The 21,559-nt window shown below is 49.0% G+C and overlaps 1 protein-coding gene across 15 annotated transcripts in view; it reads left to right on the top strand.

Moving 5' to 3' along the window:
• Positions 1-21,559, top strand: part of adgrl3.1 (adhesion G protein-coupled receptor L3.1) — a 98,880-nt gene that overhangs the window by 41,843 nt on the left and 35,478 nt on the right. For all 15 annotated transcript variants that reach the window (XM_078080611.1, XM_078080609.1, XM_078080605.1 and 12 more), the window contains 4 exons: positions 2,368-2,477; positions 9,123-9,137; positions 10,213-11,001; positions 20,770-21,192. In XM_078080611.1, coding sequence (XP_077936737.1) covers positions 2,368-2,477; positions 9,123-9,137; positions 10,213-11,001; positions 20,770-21,192 — 1,337 coding nt within the window. The remainder of the gene's footprint in view (positions 1-2,367; positions 2,478-9,122; positions 9,138-10,212; positions 11,002-20,769; positions 21,193-21,559) is intronic.

Genomic DNA, 21,559 nt, shown 5'->3' with positions numbered 1-21,559 from the left:
CGCGGAATCGGCTTTTGTCAGCCAGCCGTGCGCGCGGTGCTCGGCGCGGGGAAGAAAGCCAGCAGGCGAAGGCGGCATCCAGGCCACTGCCTTGTTTTGATGTGGTCATACCAATTAAAAAAAAGATGTCTGCCAACAGTAAGAGAAACCACACAGCGAAAAAACAAAGCGCTGTTTGGGTTTGAACGAATGTGTAGGGGACGTTTTTAAAGGTTTTAAAGAGGTAATCTACTTTCACGTGAAGTGAACGGGCTTTTTCTCAGGTGTTTCGTTGTGCCGGAATGAGAGTCAGAAAGAGAAGGAGACGCAGGAACTGGGGACACGAGGAGTCTCTTTTGGATCTGACTGCTGGCTCAGGCGGTCACGCTGACGTCAGCTGAGGATGGATCGAGGGAGGAACCGCGGGAGGCTGGAGGTGACGTCTCGGGGGGGAGGCGGGAGGGATATTGGGAAGAGGGAGAGAGAGGACCGACACGGAGGGAGAAGGAAGCCATGCAATAAGGGCCCCGCCGCATATATCTGGGTCTCTAAGTGGGTTTAAGGCAGATAAACACACGGTAGGAATGAGAGACAAAGACGGGGGGAACGGAGACGAGTGATTCCTCGGCGGGCTCGGATGAAGACAAAGGCCGGGGGAGAAATTGGTTTATTATCTTGGCTCAGAAGAGTGCGGGGTGACGGAGGGAGAAAGGAAGGTGGCGCAGACAGAAATAGCCGGTGGCAGAGGGGGCGATAGCAGAGGGAGATTATGTTGATTATTTGCTCTATAACCCCGGTTTTAAATACCAGTCAATAACCTTCGCTTCTTCAGGACTTGTTTTTTTATTTTTTTTTGGGGGGGAGTACGAGACAGAAACAAAACGCAAACACACACACAGACATCATGTCGGCTCCATGTCTCAGACGCATCCATCAGTTGGCCTTTTGTTCCTCCTATAAGATGACTTTTTGGGGGAGTACGCCTTGAGAGAAACACGGAGCACTAGTCGCGGCGTGATGACGTCATAACTGCAGGAGGGGCAAAGGGGCAGTGCTGTGTGTGATGTCATCAGATAGGCTTTTGCGCTCTGCGTCACTGTGAGCCATGCCAGTCGCGTCCGGCGGTCATGTGTTCCGTTGCACGTCAGTTTGTCTGTCCGTCCCTACACACCCCCCCCCCCCTCAGTCCACACCTTCCACTGATGACAGGTGACCGATGATGAAAAGCACCCGGGCAAGAAATTAAAAAGCACAGAGGCGAGAAAAAAGAAAGAGGAGGGAGGAGGGAGGAGGAAGGGAGGGTGGCGGTATTGTTGTTAGGCTTTGACAGGCGGCGCGACACACAGGAGTTTGAAACCTTTTCAACTTAACCCCTCTCGCTTTGACCTCAGACGCCAGCGCTACACGCCGATGCACGCGCCTTCTACATTCGCTCTCGGTGTTTTTAAGGTAATATTGAACTGAAAACTGAATTAGCGCTCATGCATATTCCATTATGCAAAATGGAACGATACTGTAAGAAAAGAGACTTGAGGGGCTTTCGGCGCGCTCATTAAAAAAACAAAAACCTCGATGGAGGATTCTTTGTTAAATGTAAATGTCGTCTGTTTGACAGGTGCGCCGGGAAAGAGGGACAGGCGGGAGAGTTGTACTAATTGAAAGAAAATAATGGTCGGCCTTCTTGAATTAGGGCCTTAGGTCCCGCGCGCGACGCCGTGCTTCACTCGCGTCGTTTCAATGAACTATTGAAACCAGGACGGGTCACCGAGACAAAGTGGCACCATTTCTATTGCTATAATGTATGGCTGTCAAATCATCTCTGCCCGTGAGGAGGCCTGCAGCGTGTTTAATCACCATCACATAAATGTCACTTGTGCAATTTTTATAGCCGCTCATCTACTGTCCACTCATGACAACAGGAACCCCCACAGGCGCACAGCGTGCTGCCAAGCCGCGTTAGTGACAGCGAGGAATACTTACTTTTAGTGTGTCAGAGGAGAGGAGCCCCCCCTCCCTTGATGATTCAAATTAATTATCAGGAGTCTGGAGCCGAATGCTGTTAAAGCCATAGGTCGTTGTTCTAACTGCTGCACACACAGAGCACAAGTGTCCTGGCGCTGCCGCTCTTCCCTCGCCATTGTGGACCAGCTCAAGGATTCCATTAGTGTAATGCGCACTCCAGGTGTACCAGTAAGGACACATTGTCTGCTCTTTTGTCAACCTAAAGGGTCCTCAAACGCGGAGGACTCTCGAGCCCTGAATGAGGGGGATAAAACACATCTCGCCGTATATAACGTGTCTGCGTTCGAGTGCTGCGTTGAGTATATACTTTATCTCATCATCCCTTGTGTGACGTTCAGCTGACGTGTGCGTCTCTTCCTGCGACAGATGCAACAACCGAACGCAGTGCGCGGTGGTGGCCGGGCCCGATGTCTTCCCCGACCCCTGCCCCGGCACATACAAGTACCTGGAGGTCCAATATGAGTGTGTCCCCTACAGTAAGTAGCCTTCTTTTATATTTTTGACCCTGTGGACCCTGCAATGTACTGGTCATGTGTTTGAGTCCGGCTGGTGGCATCCAGCATTCGTAGCAATCCACGTCACCTTGAACGAGGACGACGTGAAGGAGGGGCGGTGGACGCGTCCAGCGAGCGGGGATCAGCCAGGAGACGGCTGACCGCTCCCTGTGTCATTGTCTGTGTGTCATAGCTTTACTCCTGGTTGCTCATATTTCAGCCATCATGTGTTGCCGGGGTCCAGGAATTCTGCTCTTAGGCCTTCGGAATCAACGGCGCAGTGCGCTGTAGCTCAAGGTGAACGCAAGCAAACCTTTGGGATACGCTCTAGTGCACTAGAGCTCTGCAGAGCTATAAAACTAACCCGATGACCCCGCGGCGACCTGAACGTGTTCATTTGTGTAGATCTTCCGGTGTTCGAAGAGGTCGGCGATCAGTGAAGCCTTGAATTGACGTTGCCTCTGTTGGCCTCCAGAGGCAACTCCTGATTGTGTTGCCAAAGATGGTACAAGTGTATAAGACGTCTCTGAGAAGTTGACTCCACTTCTACATTGTCAACCTGAATTTATGGCCTCATTTATGGTTTCATGTCTTCTTCAATGTTTGTATCATGTTTATTTAGTAGATGTCCATAAAACAGACCGTAAAGTAGAATAATCATGAAAGTTAATTCTAACATTTCTCCAGCCTCTCACTTCTGGTTGAAAGAAAATAGTTTCCTTTTGTCAAGATGGACATTTTTAAGATTGTAATACATATCTGCTGCTTTCTGAAGTTAAATTCTCAAAGGCCTGGAGTTTTTCAAACCGAATTATCGAGAGTGAAAGTCTCCTTTATAAAAGAAACCATGATTGCACTTTTCCCTGGGAAACTCCGAGGGAGGACGGACAACGAAGACGGATGGTCTCCACTGACGGCAGATGGTGATTTGACCTTTGACACGCAATAACAGACCGGGAGGTTGTATTCGCTGGACTGAAACCTTCGTGGGAAATAGTTGCTAAATATAAATATAACAACTGTGAAACTTTTTTGGGGGATTTCAACCAGCGGAGTTGACCTCAAAATCTGTGTCACGGCTTCTTGCATAATAAATGGATTCAGGGTTAGTGAATTAAAGACGTGTATTTGCCCCTAACTTTGTCCAAAGGCAAAGGGAAAAAAGCAACTTGTGTGTTTGTTTTCGGAAATACTGCTGAATCGTAAGTGTTAAATAAAACCGTAGCAAAAGAAAGTTATAATATCAACTAATAACAGTTATTAGGGACATATTTAAAAGAATGTAGAGGCTCTCAATGTAGTGCAAAAACAGTCGTGAGTGGCAGATTCCAGCATTAAATTCTATAATCAGTTTTGGTAGATACAACGTTGCTCTGAATACTTCATACTCCACATTACAACGTACAAGCCTGCGGAAACGCAGCACAAGGATCCGAGTGGGCGCTGAGAAACAAAAAGTCTATTTCTGTACACGTGAAGCGCCGCACGACTTATTGGCATCATTTTCTTCTTTTGTTTCGCTACAAACATCTCAGCGGTGGAAGTCATAAAAGACAGGAGGACATGCAGAGTTGAGATAAAATAGTTAGGATTCATCCGAAGTCAATCTAGTGCTGTCTGTAAATCATACGTTACTGCCAAAGATAGAACACAAAGTGGATTGAGCCTCCGCTGTTTTGAAGAAATTCCAAGTGAAATCTTGTTATGACTCAACCGCCTTGTTTCAAGTTAGTGTCTTTTTTCATAAAACAAAACATAGTAAATTAGCTCCTCCTGAAGCGGATTTGGTTTAATACGCACTGGAGAAACTTTTCTTTGCTTTCATCTTCCTACAATAACAAATGACTCTTTTTCCTTCAGTTTGCTGCCTGCAGAAATAGCTGAAACTTTTGTGTTTCAGTTTTTTTTTGTGCGAGCGTACCGGCCTGGCACGCCGCGCACGCAGGCCGCCACGGTGATCCCCCCCCACTGAACCATTCAATTACGTCCGGCCAAACGGCTCCTGCCTGGCGTCTAGAATGACCAGCAGATTAAATAATAGGACTATCAGAGCCCTCCCTGGAGCAGATGGAAACACAACCTGATACCTGCTTAATGCCCCACCGAGTGCACGCGCACACACACACACACGCACACACACACAATGAGAGCATCCAGGCCACGTGTGTGTAGTTGTGGGCTTTTGTTCCGTTTGAAACCAAAATACAGCACCACTCGATTTCGGGGATGAATCGCTGGAAGGAGCGGTGGCTCGGGAGGAAGATGAGTTGCATGCTGATCTGATAAACAATGTGCCCCCCCCCCGTCCCCCCGCCCCCCCTGCGAAGAAATGGACAGCGTTTGAAACCAAAGTCATTAGAGAGCTCAGCTAAGAGAGGTGGGGACGAGGGAGGAAAAGATAGAGAAGAAGAGAGATGGCGCATTGGAGGGAGGGAGGGAGGTGGGGGGGGAGGCAGGGGGAGAGAGTACATTAGCCGTTTTCGTGTCCTGACTAAGTGTCCGGGCTGGATCAGGTAGCACTGTGAGGATACACCAGCTCCATGGGTGCGTTCAGCCACGTGAAGTATGTCAAATAAAGATGAAGCTGTGGGTAAGAAAAATAAAATTTAAAACACATTAAGAGAGCTGGGTTGATTTCATATTTTATTTTACGTTTCTAATTTCGATAATTAGTAATCTTGCAAATTTGTATTTTCTTTTGGGTCGATTTGCTTTTTTCAACATCAGAGAATATTCTCCTCAATTAATGAGTTTGTTTTCTCATTATATCCCCCCCCCCCCCCCCCCCCCGGGTCCCTTTCTTCTATATGCAATGACCCAATTGACTCTGGACACCAAGTGACTAGAAAAGCTTTGTACAAGTAAAGCCATTTAGCGTTGACTTCACCTTGTTTAGTGTGAGAACACCTCAAGCTTCACGCCGCACAAAGCCCTCACTGTGAGGTGTTTAAGAAATCCATTCTCTTTGAAGCAGCGGGACATCGTCCTTAGTGGAACTTAGGACAAAGACACTTACTGCTCGCCCACATTCAGACCGGACATCCGGCCCGTCCACCATCACGCCGTGAATCGATGCTGTCAGATGCCTTGTGGTGAAAGATACATTTTGCAAGACATTAAGCTGCAATACATCTTCACAACGTTGCCATGAATCAAAGAGGGATCAATGAGAGGAGCCTTGTTTCCTCAAATATATGAGCCCGCGCTCAAAGCGACGCGTTCCTAAAACACTCGACGACAAATCACCGTATTTACATCTGCAGGCGGCGTCGACTTTAGTGCACTCACAAGGCTGTAACATCAAGGGCGACGTCCATAACTCAACAAGGTTTCCTCCGCGCGACGTTAAGGGCCCCCCCCCTGCAGCCATCACCTCTTTGTTGCCACGTGGACGCAGATTGCCTGGAGACGGAGCCCAAGAGACAGCAGCCCGTGCTGCAGATGTGCGTCCCCCTCAGCTCCCGTGGATATTGTAAATAAATCTCAAAGTGGGTAAAACAGCTGATTAAATTACCCTTCTTTTTAAAAAATCTTTCCTTGAAGAGTTTTTTTGGCTCGCTGTACCTTCACTGCTCTTCATCTCTTGTCCTTTCGTTCTGGGTTTTTTTGGGCTCTTTTCCAAAGCTAAAATCAAGTGCTCTCAGTCTCGCTTTTCACTCGCTGGCTCTCCTCGCCGCACACGTGTGCGCTGGTCGTGTGCCAAAACTAGCCCGGCTAGCTTCGGCGGTAATTAGCCACCTGTGTATACTTGTTTGTGGCACTGCAGGAGGACTATAAATATCCAGTACATCAGCAGCTACTGTACAAAGTACTTCTCCAGAAGCGCTAATGCTGCATGAAAAACACAACAAACAGACCACTGGTATCGCGTCGTTCGTGGTCATCTGCTGAAAGAAAGGAAAAGCGCTGGCAACGCTTGGGATTGTGTCTATCTATTTCCTCATCTCCGTGCAGCGGACCCCTGTCTCTTTGACTGTCGTTATGAAGCAATTAGCCTGCTACCTCGTTTAGTGTATTAATCAGAAAAGCCAGCGATACGTTATGCAATACCCGGGCAGTCTATTTTAAACAATAGACTTGGCTCAGTAGGAGAGCTAATTAAAAGATAAAATCACCTTTCTTGTCCGTCCAATTAAAGGCTTCTGTCAGATTGGACCCTTGGAGTAACTTCATCGTGATAAGAGCCACATGTGTGCGTGCTGTGTGTAGGAGGTACAGCAAGCCAACGGAGACAGGATAGGGGGGGACGGGGGGGGGGGGAGAGAGAGACCGAAGCAAAGGGGAGCGAGTGGCGGCCAAACGTAGATCGAACATATATTAGACGAGGACAGCAGACAAGGAACAGAACCAATGAATTAACTGATAAAGAAAAGGGACACGCTTGAGAGGCGGATGGGGTTTGGGTTTGGGAGGGATGGGGGGGTGTACGTGACAGAGAAGGGGGAGACGGGGCACAGCGGGACGACGGCGAGAGAGGACGGCAGCCGGTGGCGACGAGAGGGACCCAGAGGAATAATAGAATAATGGAAAGACGGGGGGGGGCGGGTAAACGCTGCGCCCCCCCCCCCCAAATGACCTTGGGCTTTAGACGCGCTGAGCTGATGGCGGATCAGAGATAGCGGCGATGAGGGCCACTGTCGCCACTCATCTGCAGGAACACACACACATCCTCGATGGAGAGCTACTTAATAAACCATATGCTTCCAATAAAAATGCTAATTATCTTTACGGCGCGGCACAGTCGGGTTAGCGCTGCTTCTGTTGGGACGCGTACCGGAAACACAGAGAGGAGAAGGTATCCGAGCAGCTCGTGCCATTAAAGTTCAGGGAAAAAATTCAATTAACGCGGAAGCTAATGAATATTTAGATGATTCGTTAAGGAATATGAGACGCGACAGGCGACGCGCAGCGCCGGGGTTTGATCATATTCTCATAGTCAGTAGCTGAGTCTAAGCGATACTAAGCAGCGTGGTCCGTAGTCGTTTCTTCTTTCCAGGAACGTTTCTCACTGTACATCAGGTCTGCCAGATGAAGGCCCACAATCTTTTGGGGGGGGAGACACAACAACAGCGTTCACTCTTCACCCGTCACGGAGATCAAAACGTCCGTCCCCACAATCCGGCGAAACAACAAGCGGCGACACAAATGGAATGACATTTGTGTGACATTTTCTTTGCCATTTGGTGCAGCCTACTCGTAGCCTGTTTGAAATCTATTAGCAGCTGTAAACCTCCTTCTCCTTTGTGTTGGGAAGGTTGTAGAAGAATCCACTAGAAGTCCTTGTTGTTCTGCGTCATTAATCCTCGTCATCTCAACCACGATGTGTCCTGTGGTATTCTTTAAATGTACGTGTGTGGTTCCGTGGTTCCGTGCTCAGCGTGGACACACTGTCTGCTTTCTCTCACATGGCAACTGCTTCCTTGTGGCGAACCGTTTTATAGCTTCACAAGTAGATGCACGCACACACACACACACACACACACACACACACACACACACACACACGTGCTTGCTTGCTTTTTTCTGTTGGTTGAATACGATTGTCCCAGAGATTGCTTATTTATCCGGGAGTTGTGCTAAGCCGCACCAGTTACCATGCATATTTCATGAGACCAGGATTTAACGTGTGTGTGCATGTTTCTGCGCATCAGATGTCTTTTTTTATGCAAATTTACGGGCTGATGATGACTTTTTGAATTACAGAATGTATTCATGGTGTGCCATATATACATATGTATAGCTACCGTATACAAAAAGGAATCAACACGTACCATACGTAGTCTTAGAAATGTTTTTTCCTTTGAGTACCGTCATCTTTCCTCCCCTCCTCCCCTCCTCTCCTCCTCCCCTCCTCCCCTCTCGGGGGACCAGTTCCATTCAGCAGGTCTCTAACGGCCTAGAAAGACACAAGGGCACTGCCTGCAGGATTAGGTTTCTGCCATGTTCACATTCCACTCGGTCCCCTCTGGGAGCAAAGTGGAATGAAACTCATACGTTTAAGAGGCTCCGAGCGAGTGTGCACGCTGGGTCGACTGACGGAGCTCTGGGGGGAAAGCGCTTTGGATGTAACAGAGGGGCGATTGGTGGTGGGGGGAGGTTGTTGAAGCGAGCCCTTGCATCGAGGAGGCTTAGGCCTGGTCGCACGATGTCGGTGACACACAGGAAGAGCTTTAACGTGTGTGTGTGGGGGGGGAACCGTTTTTTGTTGCTGTGTAGCTATTCGCATACATTCAAGAGCTTATTGCCCATTTCGCCGCACACTACAGGGTCGCCGTAGCTACTGAGACTCGTGTTTTACCATCAGTATTCCTCTCCCTGTCTGGGGAGTCTGCATGGCGCATGTCTGTCCCCCACATGTGTGTGTGGGGGGGGGATACGCGGGGTGCATTACTGTCAGATAGCTTGGCCGCTCCGCAGACGCTTACGTAATGTTATTACGGATCACACACGGAGAACATCCTGCCGCTCTCACAAGATTACAATGAAATATGAGAATGATTATGAAGATCTGAGATTGTATTATCATGATTTCCTTATTATTGCATCATTAATCTATTTTTGTCTCTTGTCTCTTCCCCCCCCCCCCCCCCCCCCCTCTTCAAATGTCTTTGGCTCCGGCTCGTGCAGAGGTGGAACAAAAAGGTAAGCCTGAGAAGCAAGCCCCAAAAATACAAAAAAAAAAGGTTCCGTTGGTTTGCGGAGTCACTTTGATGGCAGCGCCTGAAGCCTTTTTTACCTCGTGGCGGAATGACATCCCTCAAAGTCACTGCCGCTATTTCAAGCCGGCTTGATCTCAGCGTATGGAGGCAATTTAGAAACACTGTTTCTCATTAAACACACTCAGGGCCCATATTATTTCATGGTATCGCTCAGAATGTCACTTAACAAACTCTCTGCGGGTCGAGCACGTTTTTATGAGGGGCCAATGAACAGAGAACTGCATTGACATTTAATATTTCAAAATGCTTTCCCATGATATGGAAATTGGGCGAGTCTTTTGAAACAGCCAATGAAAACTCATTTAACATTCCCTTCTCCCCCTTGTTGCCGGGGTCCGAAAGTGTTATTGGGGAAACCGCAATGCACATCTGGCCCGTCTTGGACAACATTCCAGTTAAATTAGGAAAAAAGGTCCCTTTGACTCGGTCGCACCGGTATACCAACGATTTACTGCGTCTCCCACACCACTCGTAAAACATGACCTCGGTATTCCAGGATGGGAATACTGAGGGACCGAGTGGGAAATGAAGTATTAGAACAATTGCAGAAACAGCAGGCAATAAAAGGCGCGTTCGCTCTACAGTTGGTTGCTCCTGACAGAGATAGAGAGGGAAGGGTAAAGGAAGGAACAGCTATGAGACTAATGAGGAGCTGGGGAGGGAGGGAGGGAGGGAGGGAGGCAGGAGCAGGGAATTGAATGGGAGGGGAGGGGAAGGAAAAAAAAGGCCATTTTCTCTTTTCCTCTTAGCTGTGAGAGCTGGGCATTATCTGCTGAATGGGAGGCATGCTGTTGCTGTTCTTAAGAATGACAGCGACTAAACAGCATCCAAATCACAACACCGTGAGCCGATGGTGTCATCGCCGCTCACTGGTGGTTAAGCTTGAGTCGAGGCACAACTCGACATTCACCAAAAGAGCCAAACGTTTGCAAGGCCCCGTCAAAAGAACCCGGGGAGCAGAAGCGTTCGTTCTAATTCGTTCTTATTTGCTCCATCAGTATTTCTCTGCCCCGGCATTCTGAGAGGAGTCTACCAAAGTGAGCACCTCTTCGAGTCGGACCACCAGTCGGGCGCGTGGTGCAAAGACCCTCTGCAGGCCTCCGACAAGATCTACTACATGCCCTGGACGCCGTACCGCACGGACACGCTGACGGAGTACTCGTCGAAGGAGGACTTCATCGCCGGCCGCCCCACCACCACCTACAAACTGCCGCACCGCGTGGACGGGACTGGTTTCGTCGTCTACGACGGCGCGCTCTTCTTCAACAAGGAGCGCACCCGCAACATCGTCAAGTTCGACCTGCGCACCCGCATCAAGAGCGGCGAGGCCATCATCGCCAACGCCAACTACCACGACACCTCGCCGTACCGCTGGGGGGGGAAGTCGGACATCGACCTGGCGGTGGACGAGAACGGGCTGTGGGTGATCTACGCCACGGAGCAGAACAACGGGCGCATGGTGGTGAGCCAGCTCAACCCCTACACGCTGCGCATCGAGGGCTCGTGGGACACCAGCTACGACAAGCGCTCTGCGTCCAACGCGTTCATGATCTGCGGGGTGCTGTACGTGGTGAAGACCGTCTACGAGGACGACGACAATGAAGGGACGGGCAACAAGATCGACTACATGTACAACACGGATAAGAGCAAGGAGGTGGTGGTCGGCATACCGTTCCCAAACTCCTACCAGTACATCGCCGCCGTGGATTACAACCCCAGGGACAACCTGCTGTACGTGTGGAATAACTACCACGTGGTCAAGTACTCGCTGGACTTCGGCAACAACGGTAGGTCCTCGTCCCTCCTCCTCCTCCCATTTCCACCCGCCTCCTCCTCCCGCTGCCTTTGTAATGAGATTTGTTTTCTACCCACGACCGGGCGTAATAAGGAGGAGGAAGATGCCGATCGGAGTACATGGCATATTCACAGTGCTTTTAATATCCATTTGTTCTAATATTCATAATGATGGATTCTTTTTCTGTTGTTGTGACATAAGGAATACTTCTAACCACTAATCTTCCTCTAATAATTAATTCAGCCAAATGACTTAAAGGATGGAAGAAAAAGTAAAAGCACCATCTGTGCCGTCACAATTCTCAATTACGACTGCTCCCCCACCACCTGAACCATGGTAATTAAAAAACAAACCGACATAAAACTTTTAGAGTCCTGGATGCTCGAGTGCCTCTCAAATTGTGTGCGGAGCTGCAAACATTTCTCCTTTAGTCAACTAAAGGAATAACTTGTGAAGACTACCTTGATCTGCACCTTTAGAGGAATACATCTAATGATATTACATACTGTAAATGCCTCTTACAGTACCACTTGCCAGCCTTCTCTTTACCCCCCCCCCCACCTCTTTAACCGTAATGCACTTTGAGAACGGAGCCAGGAGTGTCTGCAGGGAGCAGGAACCAATACCGCTTTCACACAGGACTTATGAAGACGGGCTGAGGACACTTCAACTCGCGTTTGAAGTTATTGAGTTCTTTTTCGCTTCATTATTGACTCATTTATACGCCGCTGCTGTTGAGCGGCTTGTCTCTTCTCAACGGGCCCAAATGGGCCGAGTTCCATACATTTTGCCCCTAATTGGACTCAGTTGCTGTTACACAAAGCGTTTTGGTTGGCTGTTTGCTGCTGTGCAGGTAGCATACAGAAAGGGGGAATATTGTGGAGCATTTGGCTGCAAAAGGTTGAATATTTCCAGAAAGGGTTGGTGGAGACCAAAACAGAGGAGAAGGAACTTTACAAAAACTGCTCAATGCATAAATAAGTGTTTGCCATCAACAATTTTCTGCTATGAGAGGTCGTTTTTGCAGGTTGACTCATTTAGACGCGCTATCGCAGCGTCCGACCGAAAGGGCAAAGAAGGCTATGTAACCCAGAGTAACTCTTTCAACTCTGGTGTTAAGACCCCCACCACCCCCCCCCCCCACCCCCTCACCTCCTCCCTTGATGGAAGGGCTTAGGTCCCTGGAGCCCGAAGGGCTATTTGCGCAGTGTAATTGCCTTTCAGCACTTTTCTATGGAGTGGTCAGGGCAGTCTGGCTGCACGTCTTATTAAATGATGTCTGAATTAATGCATGCTCTTACACGCAGTTAGGAAGCGCAGTACAAGGAATTATGGAGAGAGACAGCGTTAAACTGGGTTTCTACCGATCAGTGTGCCAGTGTGAATTGCATGCGGCGGTTTCTGACTGCGGAAATGTGTGCAGATGTAAGGCTGTTTACGCATAACGACGTGTATGCCCCTGTGCCAAAAACGTGCTAATGTACTTGCGGCATGGGTTTTGTGTTGCTCTATTCATGAGCGTGCGTACGTGTTCATTGGTGCGCGCTCTGAGAGTGTGATCGCTCTCATAATGGAGCATTTGGTGGCGTCTCAGGAGGCCCTGAAGAGGAGATCAATGGGAATTCAATGTGGAGAATGACCTCCAGTGCACAGCAACAAGCCCGGCTGCTGACCAGCGGGAGATAAATACATACAATCAATGGCAACCCGCTCCCCTACTCCCCTGCGCGCTCCGCTCCCTCACTTAATGAAGACAAGCATTAAATGAACCACCTTAACTGCATGATTTTCCCATTCTTCAGAAAACGCAGCAACAAGTCGATTCGTTCAAGTCTGATTTGGTTGTGGAATGCAGACCCGATAGTTCACACTGTTGTGTCTCTGCTTTTTGGTTTAGGGTCGGTATAAATATGCTAAGCGTATACGGTAAAGCTGAACTTTCCATGTTCCGTGTTTTTTTCATTGTTTTTATTCTTTTCCATGCTGAGTTCAGGAAACAGAGCAAGGAAAGGGGCCATTCAGAGGATTTCCACTTATTACTGAGCTCGCCATGTTTTTGTTTCGGCTCACATGGACCACTTAAGAGATAGAAAATGAGACAGGAAATGGGCCGTGGAGAACGAGTGGGCCACTGAAGACAGAGTACAGCTAGCGTGCAACACAAAGAGCACCAATTACTGGGTTTTGTCCGTCCAACTGGCGAACAATGGGAGCCCAATGGCCACCAAAAAGAGGTCATTCTGATGCATTTGCACGGTTTGGACCCTGAAGTTTATATAAGAATTATTATTAAATCAAAACTTTTTAAATCTGGTACTTCTAGTTCTGGTGCTTGTATTTAAAAGTCCTGAATTCAATCTTTAGAAAAAATAAAAAAATCAGTGCTCTGAATCCTGTATGTGTGTTGAAAGAATTCAAATGAACTCTCCCATTGGCAAACACATAAACATCTATGCTGAAGCCGTGTCACATGCAGTGTTTCCCATAACATTGTTTAAGGGGGGGGGGAGGGGGCTCCTGCCGCCCGCCCAGAATGTCTGGAATTACAACATACATATATTTTTTTCTACAATTCTCCACTCCTCGCAGCGCACGGCAGATCCACCTCAACAGACACGAGCGTCCGCCGGCTACCGTGCAAAGACTACCACAGCCCCCCCAGTGCCCTCCCCACCCCTCGCCCCCCCCCCCCCATCGGCCGATCCGTTCACCCGTCTTCACCGTAGGCCAACAGATAATATGAAGGTTTTCTCCTGTGCATTCCTTCAGATCACGCAGCAGAAGATGATCTTTTTGATGATCTGCTCCCTTGGTACATCAGAGTAGTGTTTCTTCTTTAAATGCCCTCCTCTCCCCGTCTCACACTAACAATGGCAAGACATCTTTCTTCAACTGTTTTTTTTCTTCTTCTTCTTCTATTCTCTCGCTCTGTCGTCCTCATCCCCGGCTTAATGCGCCGTCCCTTTTCCTCTGCGTCCGACCGTCCCCTACATCACACGACGTTAATGCATCGAGTGTCCTCAGATGTGTATATTATCGAGGGCCTACACAGAGTCAAAGTCACCCGCCCCCCCCCCCCTCCTTCCAGCCCGCGCTCCCCAAACACTTTCTCTTGCTCTCTACTGTTTATGGAGTTGTTTCATCATGTCTTCTTACATGCATATTATAGAAGCCTGCCCTTCGCAGGCGGCATGGCTCCGATGAAATATTTGAATAATTTATCATCTCCAGTCTGCCTTGCCACACTTTAGAAAGTTTTTCCCAGCAAAGTCGCAAAATTATTAATGTTATCTGCATCCTCGGCATGGGAGGGGCAAACAGGGACGAGGCTAAACAGAGCTCTGCTGGTGCACGCCCCCCTCTGCTCATGAACTTCAAGGTTGATGGTCTGATTAGGTTCTGATCGCATATTCCCCAGAGCACCGGGACACCTCGGTTCTGTCACATTGAGAAACTATTTGAAGTTAATCAGAAGGAGACAGAAATCTGCTGTTCTGTAGCGTTTTATAATAACGACGACGTCTTTCTTCAAAATAACTGTAACATTCTTGCAGGATAATTGCAATGCTTTCACACACATCAAACTAAACGTGTTACAGTGTACATTTTTCCAACCTCTAACTCATGCTACGGAAAATAACTCAAACTTGACAGTTTGCATCGTAACAAATACTCAGGTACAAGAAAATGAACAACAAAAGACATCCAGAGACCCGACAGCGCTGCCTTTCTTTCTCTTCTCTGTGCATTTGTTTCTAGGTTGACTGAAATTCATTAAGATTTAGTGTAACATCCATCTAACCACAAATACAAAGTCCCTTCTCACTTGAGTGAAAGATTTAAAGTGCCTGAGGGCTTCTGTTCATTGGACCCTCAGCTAAGCTCCACCCCACTTAATCACGCCGCCAGAGCTCCTTTCCCATGGACCCCCCCACTGTCGCTGCGCTCCCTGAATTAATATCCTCATTTCATCATCAACACTGTGTGGAGCCGGCTAACACTACGCTGGAGGGGCGGGACTTAGCAAGGAGTCAAATTGAACATTGCTTCCCAAACCTTTATTTCTGGGGTCAAACTTTTTTAATTATAGCTGCCACACTTAGACAAATAGGTAAAACGTGTTGCTGCTGCTACTTCCACATCATATCAACTAAAACCAGCCACTTTGATGAGAAAGCGTTTCAGGGAATTAATGAATTGGACGAGTAATCAAATGCTGGTATTCAAGCCTCTACACAGTCATATAGAGATGACCTCTATTTGTCTTTAGAGGTTCACCTTTGAACTCTTAATGGCCCGAATTACAGAGTTCCATTTCCTAAGGAAGTCAAGCATGGCGTTCCTATTGTCTTTAGCCCCCCTCCCCTTCTTGCCTACCTCGGCACCAGATTGCAATCAAGTGACAAGGCTAAGCAGTGCAGGAAATGTTGTTGGCAAGCTGAAGTGGAGGGAATAACAAGAGTTAACGGTTGAAGTGGAGACCTTGTCTCCCCGGATCATTAATTCGGCGAAGCCTCAGCAAGATTCTGCCACCACTCGACACAAGCAAGCGCCCTCGTAAAACGCAATATATAAAGACCAAATAAACAACTGTGTGCTGGCTAATCCTAGAACCAGATCGGAGATTTCCTAAATGAAATGGTCCAATTCTGCCATGTGACAGGAATCCACTCCACTGCACACCGCCGCGACTGCTGACCCGACCTCACGGGGTCTTGGGTGCCTTCGTCTCACCTCCTGTCCTCCCCCGTTTCCATCCTTCCCAAACACTTCTCGACACACGGGGGGGAGATTGAACCTGGCTTCAGAGAGTCCGGTGCACCCGTTCCCCGCCTGCAGTGCATCCTTATCGATCGGATCGCCCGGGCCGGGGCACTCTGCGCACCTTTTAGCCCCGGCGCCTCTTCCGCTCTGCCAAACCAATTTAACTCACCGGCCAAACTTCAGGCCCTCGCCAGGTCAACTGGGGCGGAGAGGGAAAACCTGCAGCCCCGCGGGAACTAAACACAGAGGAGAGCAGCCGTGGTTGGGCTCTGTTTTCTTTAGTTTGTCTAATGGAGGCGTAGCAAAATACAATCCTAATTTTTGAAATGCTTCAAAGGGTCAAACAGCCACAGGGTCGCTACAGCTCTCCAAACAGGTGAGTGGGCTCATGTTCAGAGCCCACTACCCGTCCTCATAGGATCTACAGTAACGCACGGCCACAGTCTGGACCATTTGCTGATGATTTCCTCATCACGCACTAAAGGAATCAGCGCATCATTCGTAAACTTGCTGCAGTTGTGACGGGGGCGGCACCCCCACGCGACCTGCCGGCGGGCGCCACGTGGAGACGTTACCCGGCGGAGCTCGCTGGCATCCTATCTCCCAAGAATCACTGCTTTGAAGTGCTGCGTCTTATCAGCGAGTCCGAGCCAATGAAAAGTAAAAGTGTGTGTGTGTGTGTGTGTGTGCGTGAGTGTGTGTGTGTGCGTGTGTGTGTGTGTGCGCTCCAGCCACAGGCGCGGCGCGTTATCGCAGCATGCAGCCCTATTGAATGTCTGCACCGCCATCCACCCTGGAAAGCGCTGTGCCCTGCAGTCAGATTATCGTTTTGCTGTTGCCCCTCTGGATCCAGGGTGTCTCTTTCCGTGTGTGTGGGTATGTGTGTGTGTGTGTGTGTGTGTGTGTGCGTTGAGGCAAGGAGGCAGTAACTTTTAGAGGAGCACTGCAGTAATGGTCTTAGCATATTAAGGAGCCGACCATAGCAGAGAAGAGACACTTGGTCTCAGTGCAGGGAACTTCTGTCTTGATTGAACTCTTTGCTTCCATTCTTCCCTCCCCCTCCCTCCCCCCCTCCCTCCCCCGCTGTCTGCCAATGTGGGATACTCGCCAGGCGGGATGTTCATCCTCCCTCTCCTCCTACCTTTTTTGGGGGCTCGTGGATTTACGATCCACTCTGTTTGCCGAGTGACGAGTCAACAAGGGGGTTCTCAGCAAACGGAGGCGGAGACCGTCGTACCGACACAGAAAAACACCGCCACACACAGTCTGACACACACACACACACTCACTCATTTGTCAGATGATGCTGCGGCAGCGTCCCCAGGCTGACTGACAGCATCTCTGCGGCCCCGTCGGTGTGGTGACAGGCAGAGAACAACTCCGGGAACAAGTTTACTGCCATTGTCTCACCTTCCCCCGGGCTCGCTACGGGTCGGGAAAACAAGCCGCGTGGAGAATAGAAGGCTGCGGAACAGGAGAACCGTTGTCACGGAGTAGGAGAATCTGAAGGGCTGCTCGTATCTTTTAAGCAGGAAGGGGACCGTTTAGTCTTGACCTTGTAAACAGGAGAAAACAATCCCGCAGACGGGTCACAGTAGTTATCTATTGTTCTACTATCTACTTCCTGTGAGTGGGATTTGACCTGTAGAATAGAATAGTACAAACTTTGTGTTCAAGAGCTATTAGTGCAATTGCATCATTTTCATGCATCATAATACGCACAATATAGTCAAAATTCATTATTTCAAGCAATTTGTATTTGAAAAAAACATTATTTTATAATAGAGGGTTCTGTTTCATATATTTGATTAGTGCCGGCGGCAACAGTGTACCACAGTGATAATATGCTATTCTATTAAATTAATGATATCACATTAGAAGCCGTGAATCTTCACTGATGCACGTCGTGAATATTCTATTCCACTTTTCATGGCGACTACTTCAAGAATCAAGACAAGCAGTCAAATTAAACTCCTTTTTATTTAGAGATCAGACTACTTAAAATAAAAGCTGATTCTTTCCAGTAGCAGAATCACCCTGAGAACAAAGCGGGACGTCGTAGGTACCTCACCCATCGGCACCTTCTAACTATCCCTTATCTACTTAAAGAACATGGGCCATGTTGTGACATATTGACTTGTGAGTCATCTGAAAGCCTGTTTAATGCTTGACAAATGAGAAAGTACTTCCTCAATTAGATTAGAACTTTAGTGCAAAATGATACAATCTTTAAAGACAGCTGCATTAGTATGCGCTTGGTATTATTGTAGACAGGCTCATTATTCGCTGCCATATCTCTGTTCAATAGAAAGACAGTAAAGTGTTCAGCGTTGTCCCCAAAGCACTACAACCGCACACAGCTGCAATCGTCCTAGAGAGCCGTTATCGCACAACAACCGTGGCAACGCATCTGTCAAAATGTGTCACCCGCACGCACGAGCACGTCACACATGGAGCGGAGATCCAAGCTGAATTTGGTTTTCACTCTTTGGGTCGCCCGCTGGTTCCCGCGGCGTCCGTCCCAGGCGATAGAGCGCGTGGAGTTGTCGTGGTGCGTTTACTCGAGGTTTCCTGAGCTTGACGTTGGAAGATTCGTCCCCCCACGAGTACAGCCCCCCCGGCCTCTGCTCCCCTCTGTGCATGTTTCATGAAGCCGTTCCTGCGGTTCTCCACAGCGGCGGTTCTTCTATTAGAAATAAGATTGTTGCAATGAGAGAAAGGAGGACGGGATCAAGTGAACGGGCCGCTGGTTGGTTTACGTGTATGTATGAGTTATGACCGTGACTCAATCTCAACACACATTAGACGAGTATCTCTCCTCGATGACGTGTAAATAAATAAACAGCTATGAACGTTTGAACCGGTACACCGACGAGCTCAAACACACACATGCTCTCCACTGGATGGGCTCTTCACACACACACAGATTGACAGGCAGTCCCTAGCCCACTTCTGCTGCGCATGATTGACGGCAACGTTCCGTGGAGAATAATGCACAAAACCGGGCCGGGGGGGGGGGATTCGGGAACGGGGAGCGGCGCCGTTTAGGTACGGAAACACTCCATTTGGTTGCGGAGGGACAGAACAAGAGCGTAGGAGGTGTTTCATGGCTGTCAGTCAAGCAGACAGACAGACAGGCAGAGAGAGTCTGAGTAAACCCACAGCGAGGGACGACTCTGGTTCACAGTAAACAATATAAAACACCCACTTGCTGCTAAAGAACTCCCACACGGCCGTACGCGCCGAAATTAAGCATCAAAAACAAATGACAACATTGCACCAAAAGAGAAAGAAAAACACAGCGGGAAAGTCCTTTTCTGCACATCGAACCCCATATTAAGCAAAATACAGTAAACCCAAACAAAGTATTGGTTTCCTGTTATTACAATTTCTAAAGATATTTATACTCATTAATATAATTGACATGTTTATTCAAAAATACAATACAAACCGATTTGGGTAATCTTGGAGGTGTAATAGAAGTGTTGCACAGTGAGAGACGGATGCTTTGTTAATGCAAAACGGGAACCTGTCGGCATCATTACACATAATGTCGCACAAACGATTCAAGGACGACAACATCATTCAAAGAGAAAGTGAGGGAACGCTGTAAATAATTACATCCCTCCCTCCCGACTTTTCCAACTCACGCTATTGATTGTGGCGTCCGTGGAGAGAGTCGCGCTGCTATTGTGTGTTCACGGGAGGACGACACCACACAAAGACTCTCTCACACACGCGCTCTTCATTTCTGTCCTTGGAACGGAGTCAACGTGAATAATTGAAGCTTTTCGACAATATGAAATATTGACAGTAAAAGAGTGTTTCGAATGCATTTAAGTGACGTCCCGGCCTCGCGTGATGTCAAAGTGTTATGAATCATGGACGACTAAGATCTTCTTCTTTTTTTGTCCTTTCTTTCTGCCGGGTTGGACAGCCACAGCCTGCTGCGTCCCCGTCCCTCAGGACAGATCGCTAACCTCGTGCACGTTCACGGGTCAAACCAATTGCTCTGCTCGGAGTGCACTGGGGGTCGGGCGGTGCTGAAATTCCCTTCGCTGATGATATTGATTTAAGACAACAGTCTGCGGACTTATTGTCTCGGGGAACAAAAAAGCTGACGATGGACCTATAAATATCTTTGGACCGGAGACGCGTATCTTGCCAAAACACATGGGTCACGATGGCAAGACAGTAAGCACTATTTTACACAAGGGCACGAGGAGATCAATAGATAAGAGAGAGAAATAAAGCGGCAGTAATTGCCCTCGTACAGCCCTGCCAATGTCCGCTGCCGTGCTCATATTTTGAGCCACTGATTCGGGGTTGACGGGCGTTTTGCTGGGGCAGCCCTCCGTGGACGCGCGCATTGTTTTGGACTGTGATGTTTCAGAAAGCAAACTAAATGTTTGACTCCCACAAGCGCCCGTATCAACCGCGCCACGTTTATCCAACCGCGATCTGACACATGTGCCCACAACAATGCAGCGAAGGCCGGACAAGGCGAGAGAAAAAGAAAGCGTAAGACTTTTAGTGAAGAATAATCTCATCCATTCGCATAAGGGTAATTCATACATTTTAATTAGCACCACTTCAGTACACACGCTGTTGTTTGGAAATAATAATGAAAGAAATGGGATCTGGCGACTACGCAGACGTGGGATGAAACGGTAACATTGGGAAGTCATCAGAAACACGAGCTACTCTCTGTCGCGGCTCCTCAGCGCTGTTTAAACGAGTGGCTGTTTGTGTCCGCCGAAGAAATATCATTCACGCTGGAGGCCGTTGCTCCCGTCCCCCGGTGCCGACGCAGATGGTTCCTTTGATCACAGTTCTTTTAACTCTGTTCTTCTTACTTGTGCGTCCTGGTAACACATTTTGAACTCATTTTCTGGCGTGTGTGGCTCAGTTAAACACCCGGGCACCAGTCATGTGGGGACAACACATTTCCGGGCTCCTTGGTTTTGTTTTTGAAAAACATGCACTTTCTCCTCAGACTATCGCCCCCCTCCCATGGTGCCTCCTAACCGAGGGAGCGGAGGAGGAGGAGGGGGAGGTCCAGGTGCCGCTGGGGGTTCCTCCTCTTCATCCACCACCACCACTCGCTCCCCTCCGTACTACACCACCCCGCGGGGCCTCCTCACCACCTCCCCCGGCCAGCGCTTTCGGACCACCACCACCATTCGCCAGCCCGTCCTGGGCCCCGGCGCCGGCTCGTCGTCGGACACCAACCAGATCCCCGACACCGACCAGAAGGCCAGGGGGCGCCCCCCTCCTGTGCAGCTGCCTCCGGCGGCCCCGCAGCCCCCCGCCCTGCCCCCACAAGACTTCTGCAATCCGAGGCTGACGGCCGACATATCGTGGCCCAGGACGCAGCAGGGCCAGACGGCCAAGCAGCCGTGCCCCGTGGGGACGCTGGGTAAGGACGCCGCGCGGTCGGGTGGAGTGTACCGAGAAGGTAGACATGGTAGGACCAGCCAATGGTTGGTTAGAGTGTGTGTGTGTGTGTGTGTGTGTGTGTGTGTGTGTGTGAAAGCTTTATCCCGTGAAATAGTCTCGTTCCCCTTTGAGCACAAATCTTGTAGGAATACAATTGTAACCAACCGTGCTAGAGGTGTTTCATTGGTAAAGATGGAAAAACTTTCAGATCGTTTTATTAAGTGAAACTGCCATCAAACGCAGAATCCAAAGTAGCAGCTCACAACATTGATTATCATCACAGCCGTGACTGGTGGAAAGCTGCTGTGTGCGATTCACGCTTTGCGTGTTTCTCCACGTGCAGCCTC

Source organism: Gasterosteus aculeatus, chromosome 9 (genome assembly GCF_964276395.1).
Source record: "Gasterosteus aculeatus chromosome 9, fGasAcu3.hap1.1, whole genome shotgun sequence".
NCBI classification, from domain to species: domain Eukaryota; kingdom Metazoa; phylum Chordata; class Actinopteri; order Perciformes; family Gasterosteidae; genus Gasterosteus; species Gasterosteus aculeatus.
Note: the sequence above shows the minus strand (reverse complement) of the source record. Positions and strands in the feature narration are given on the sequence as shown.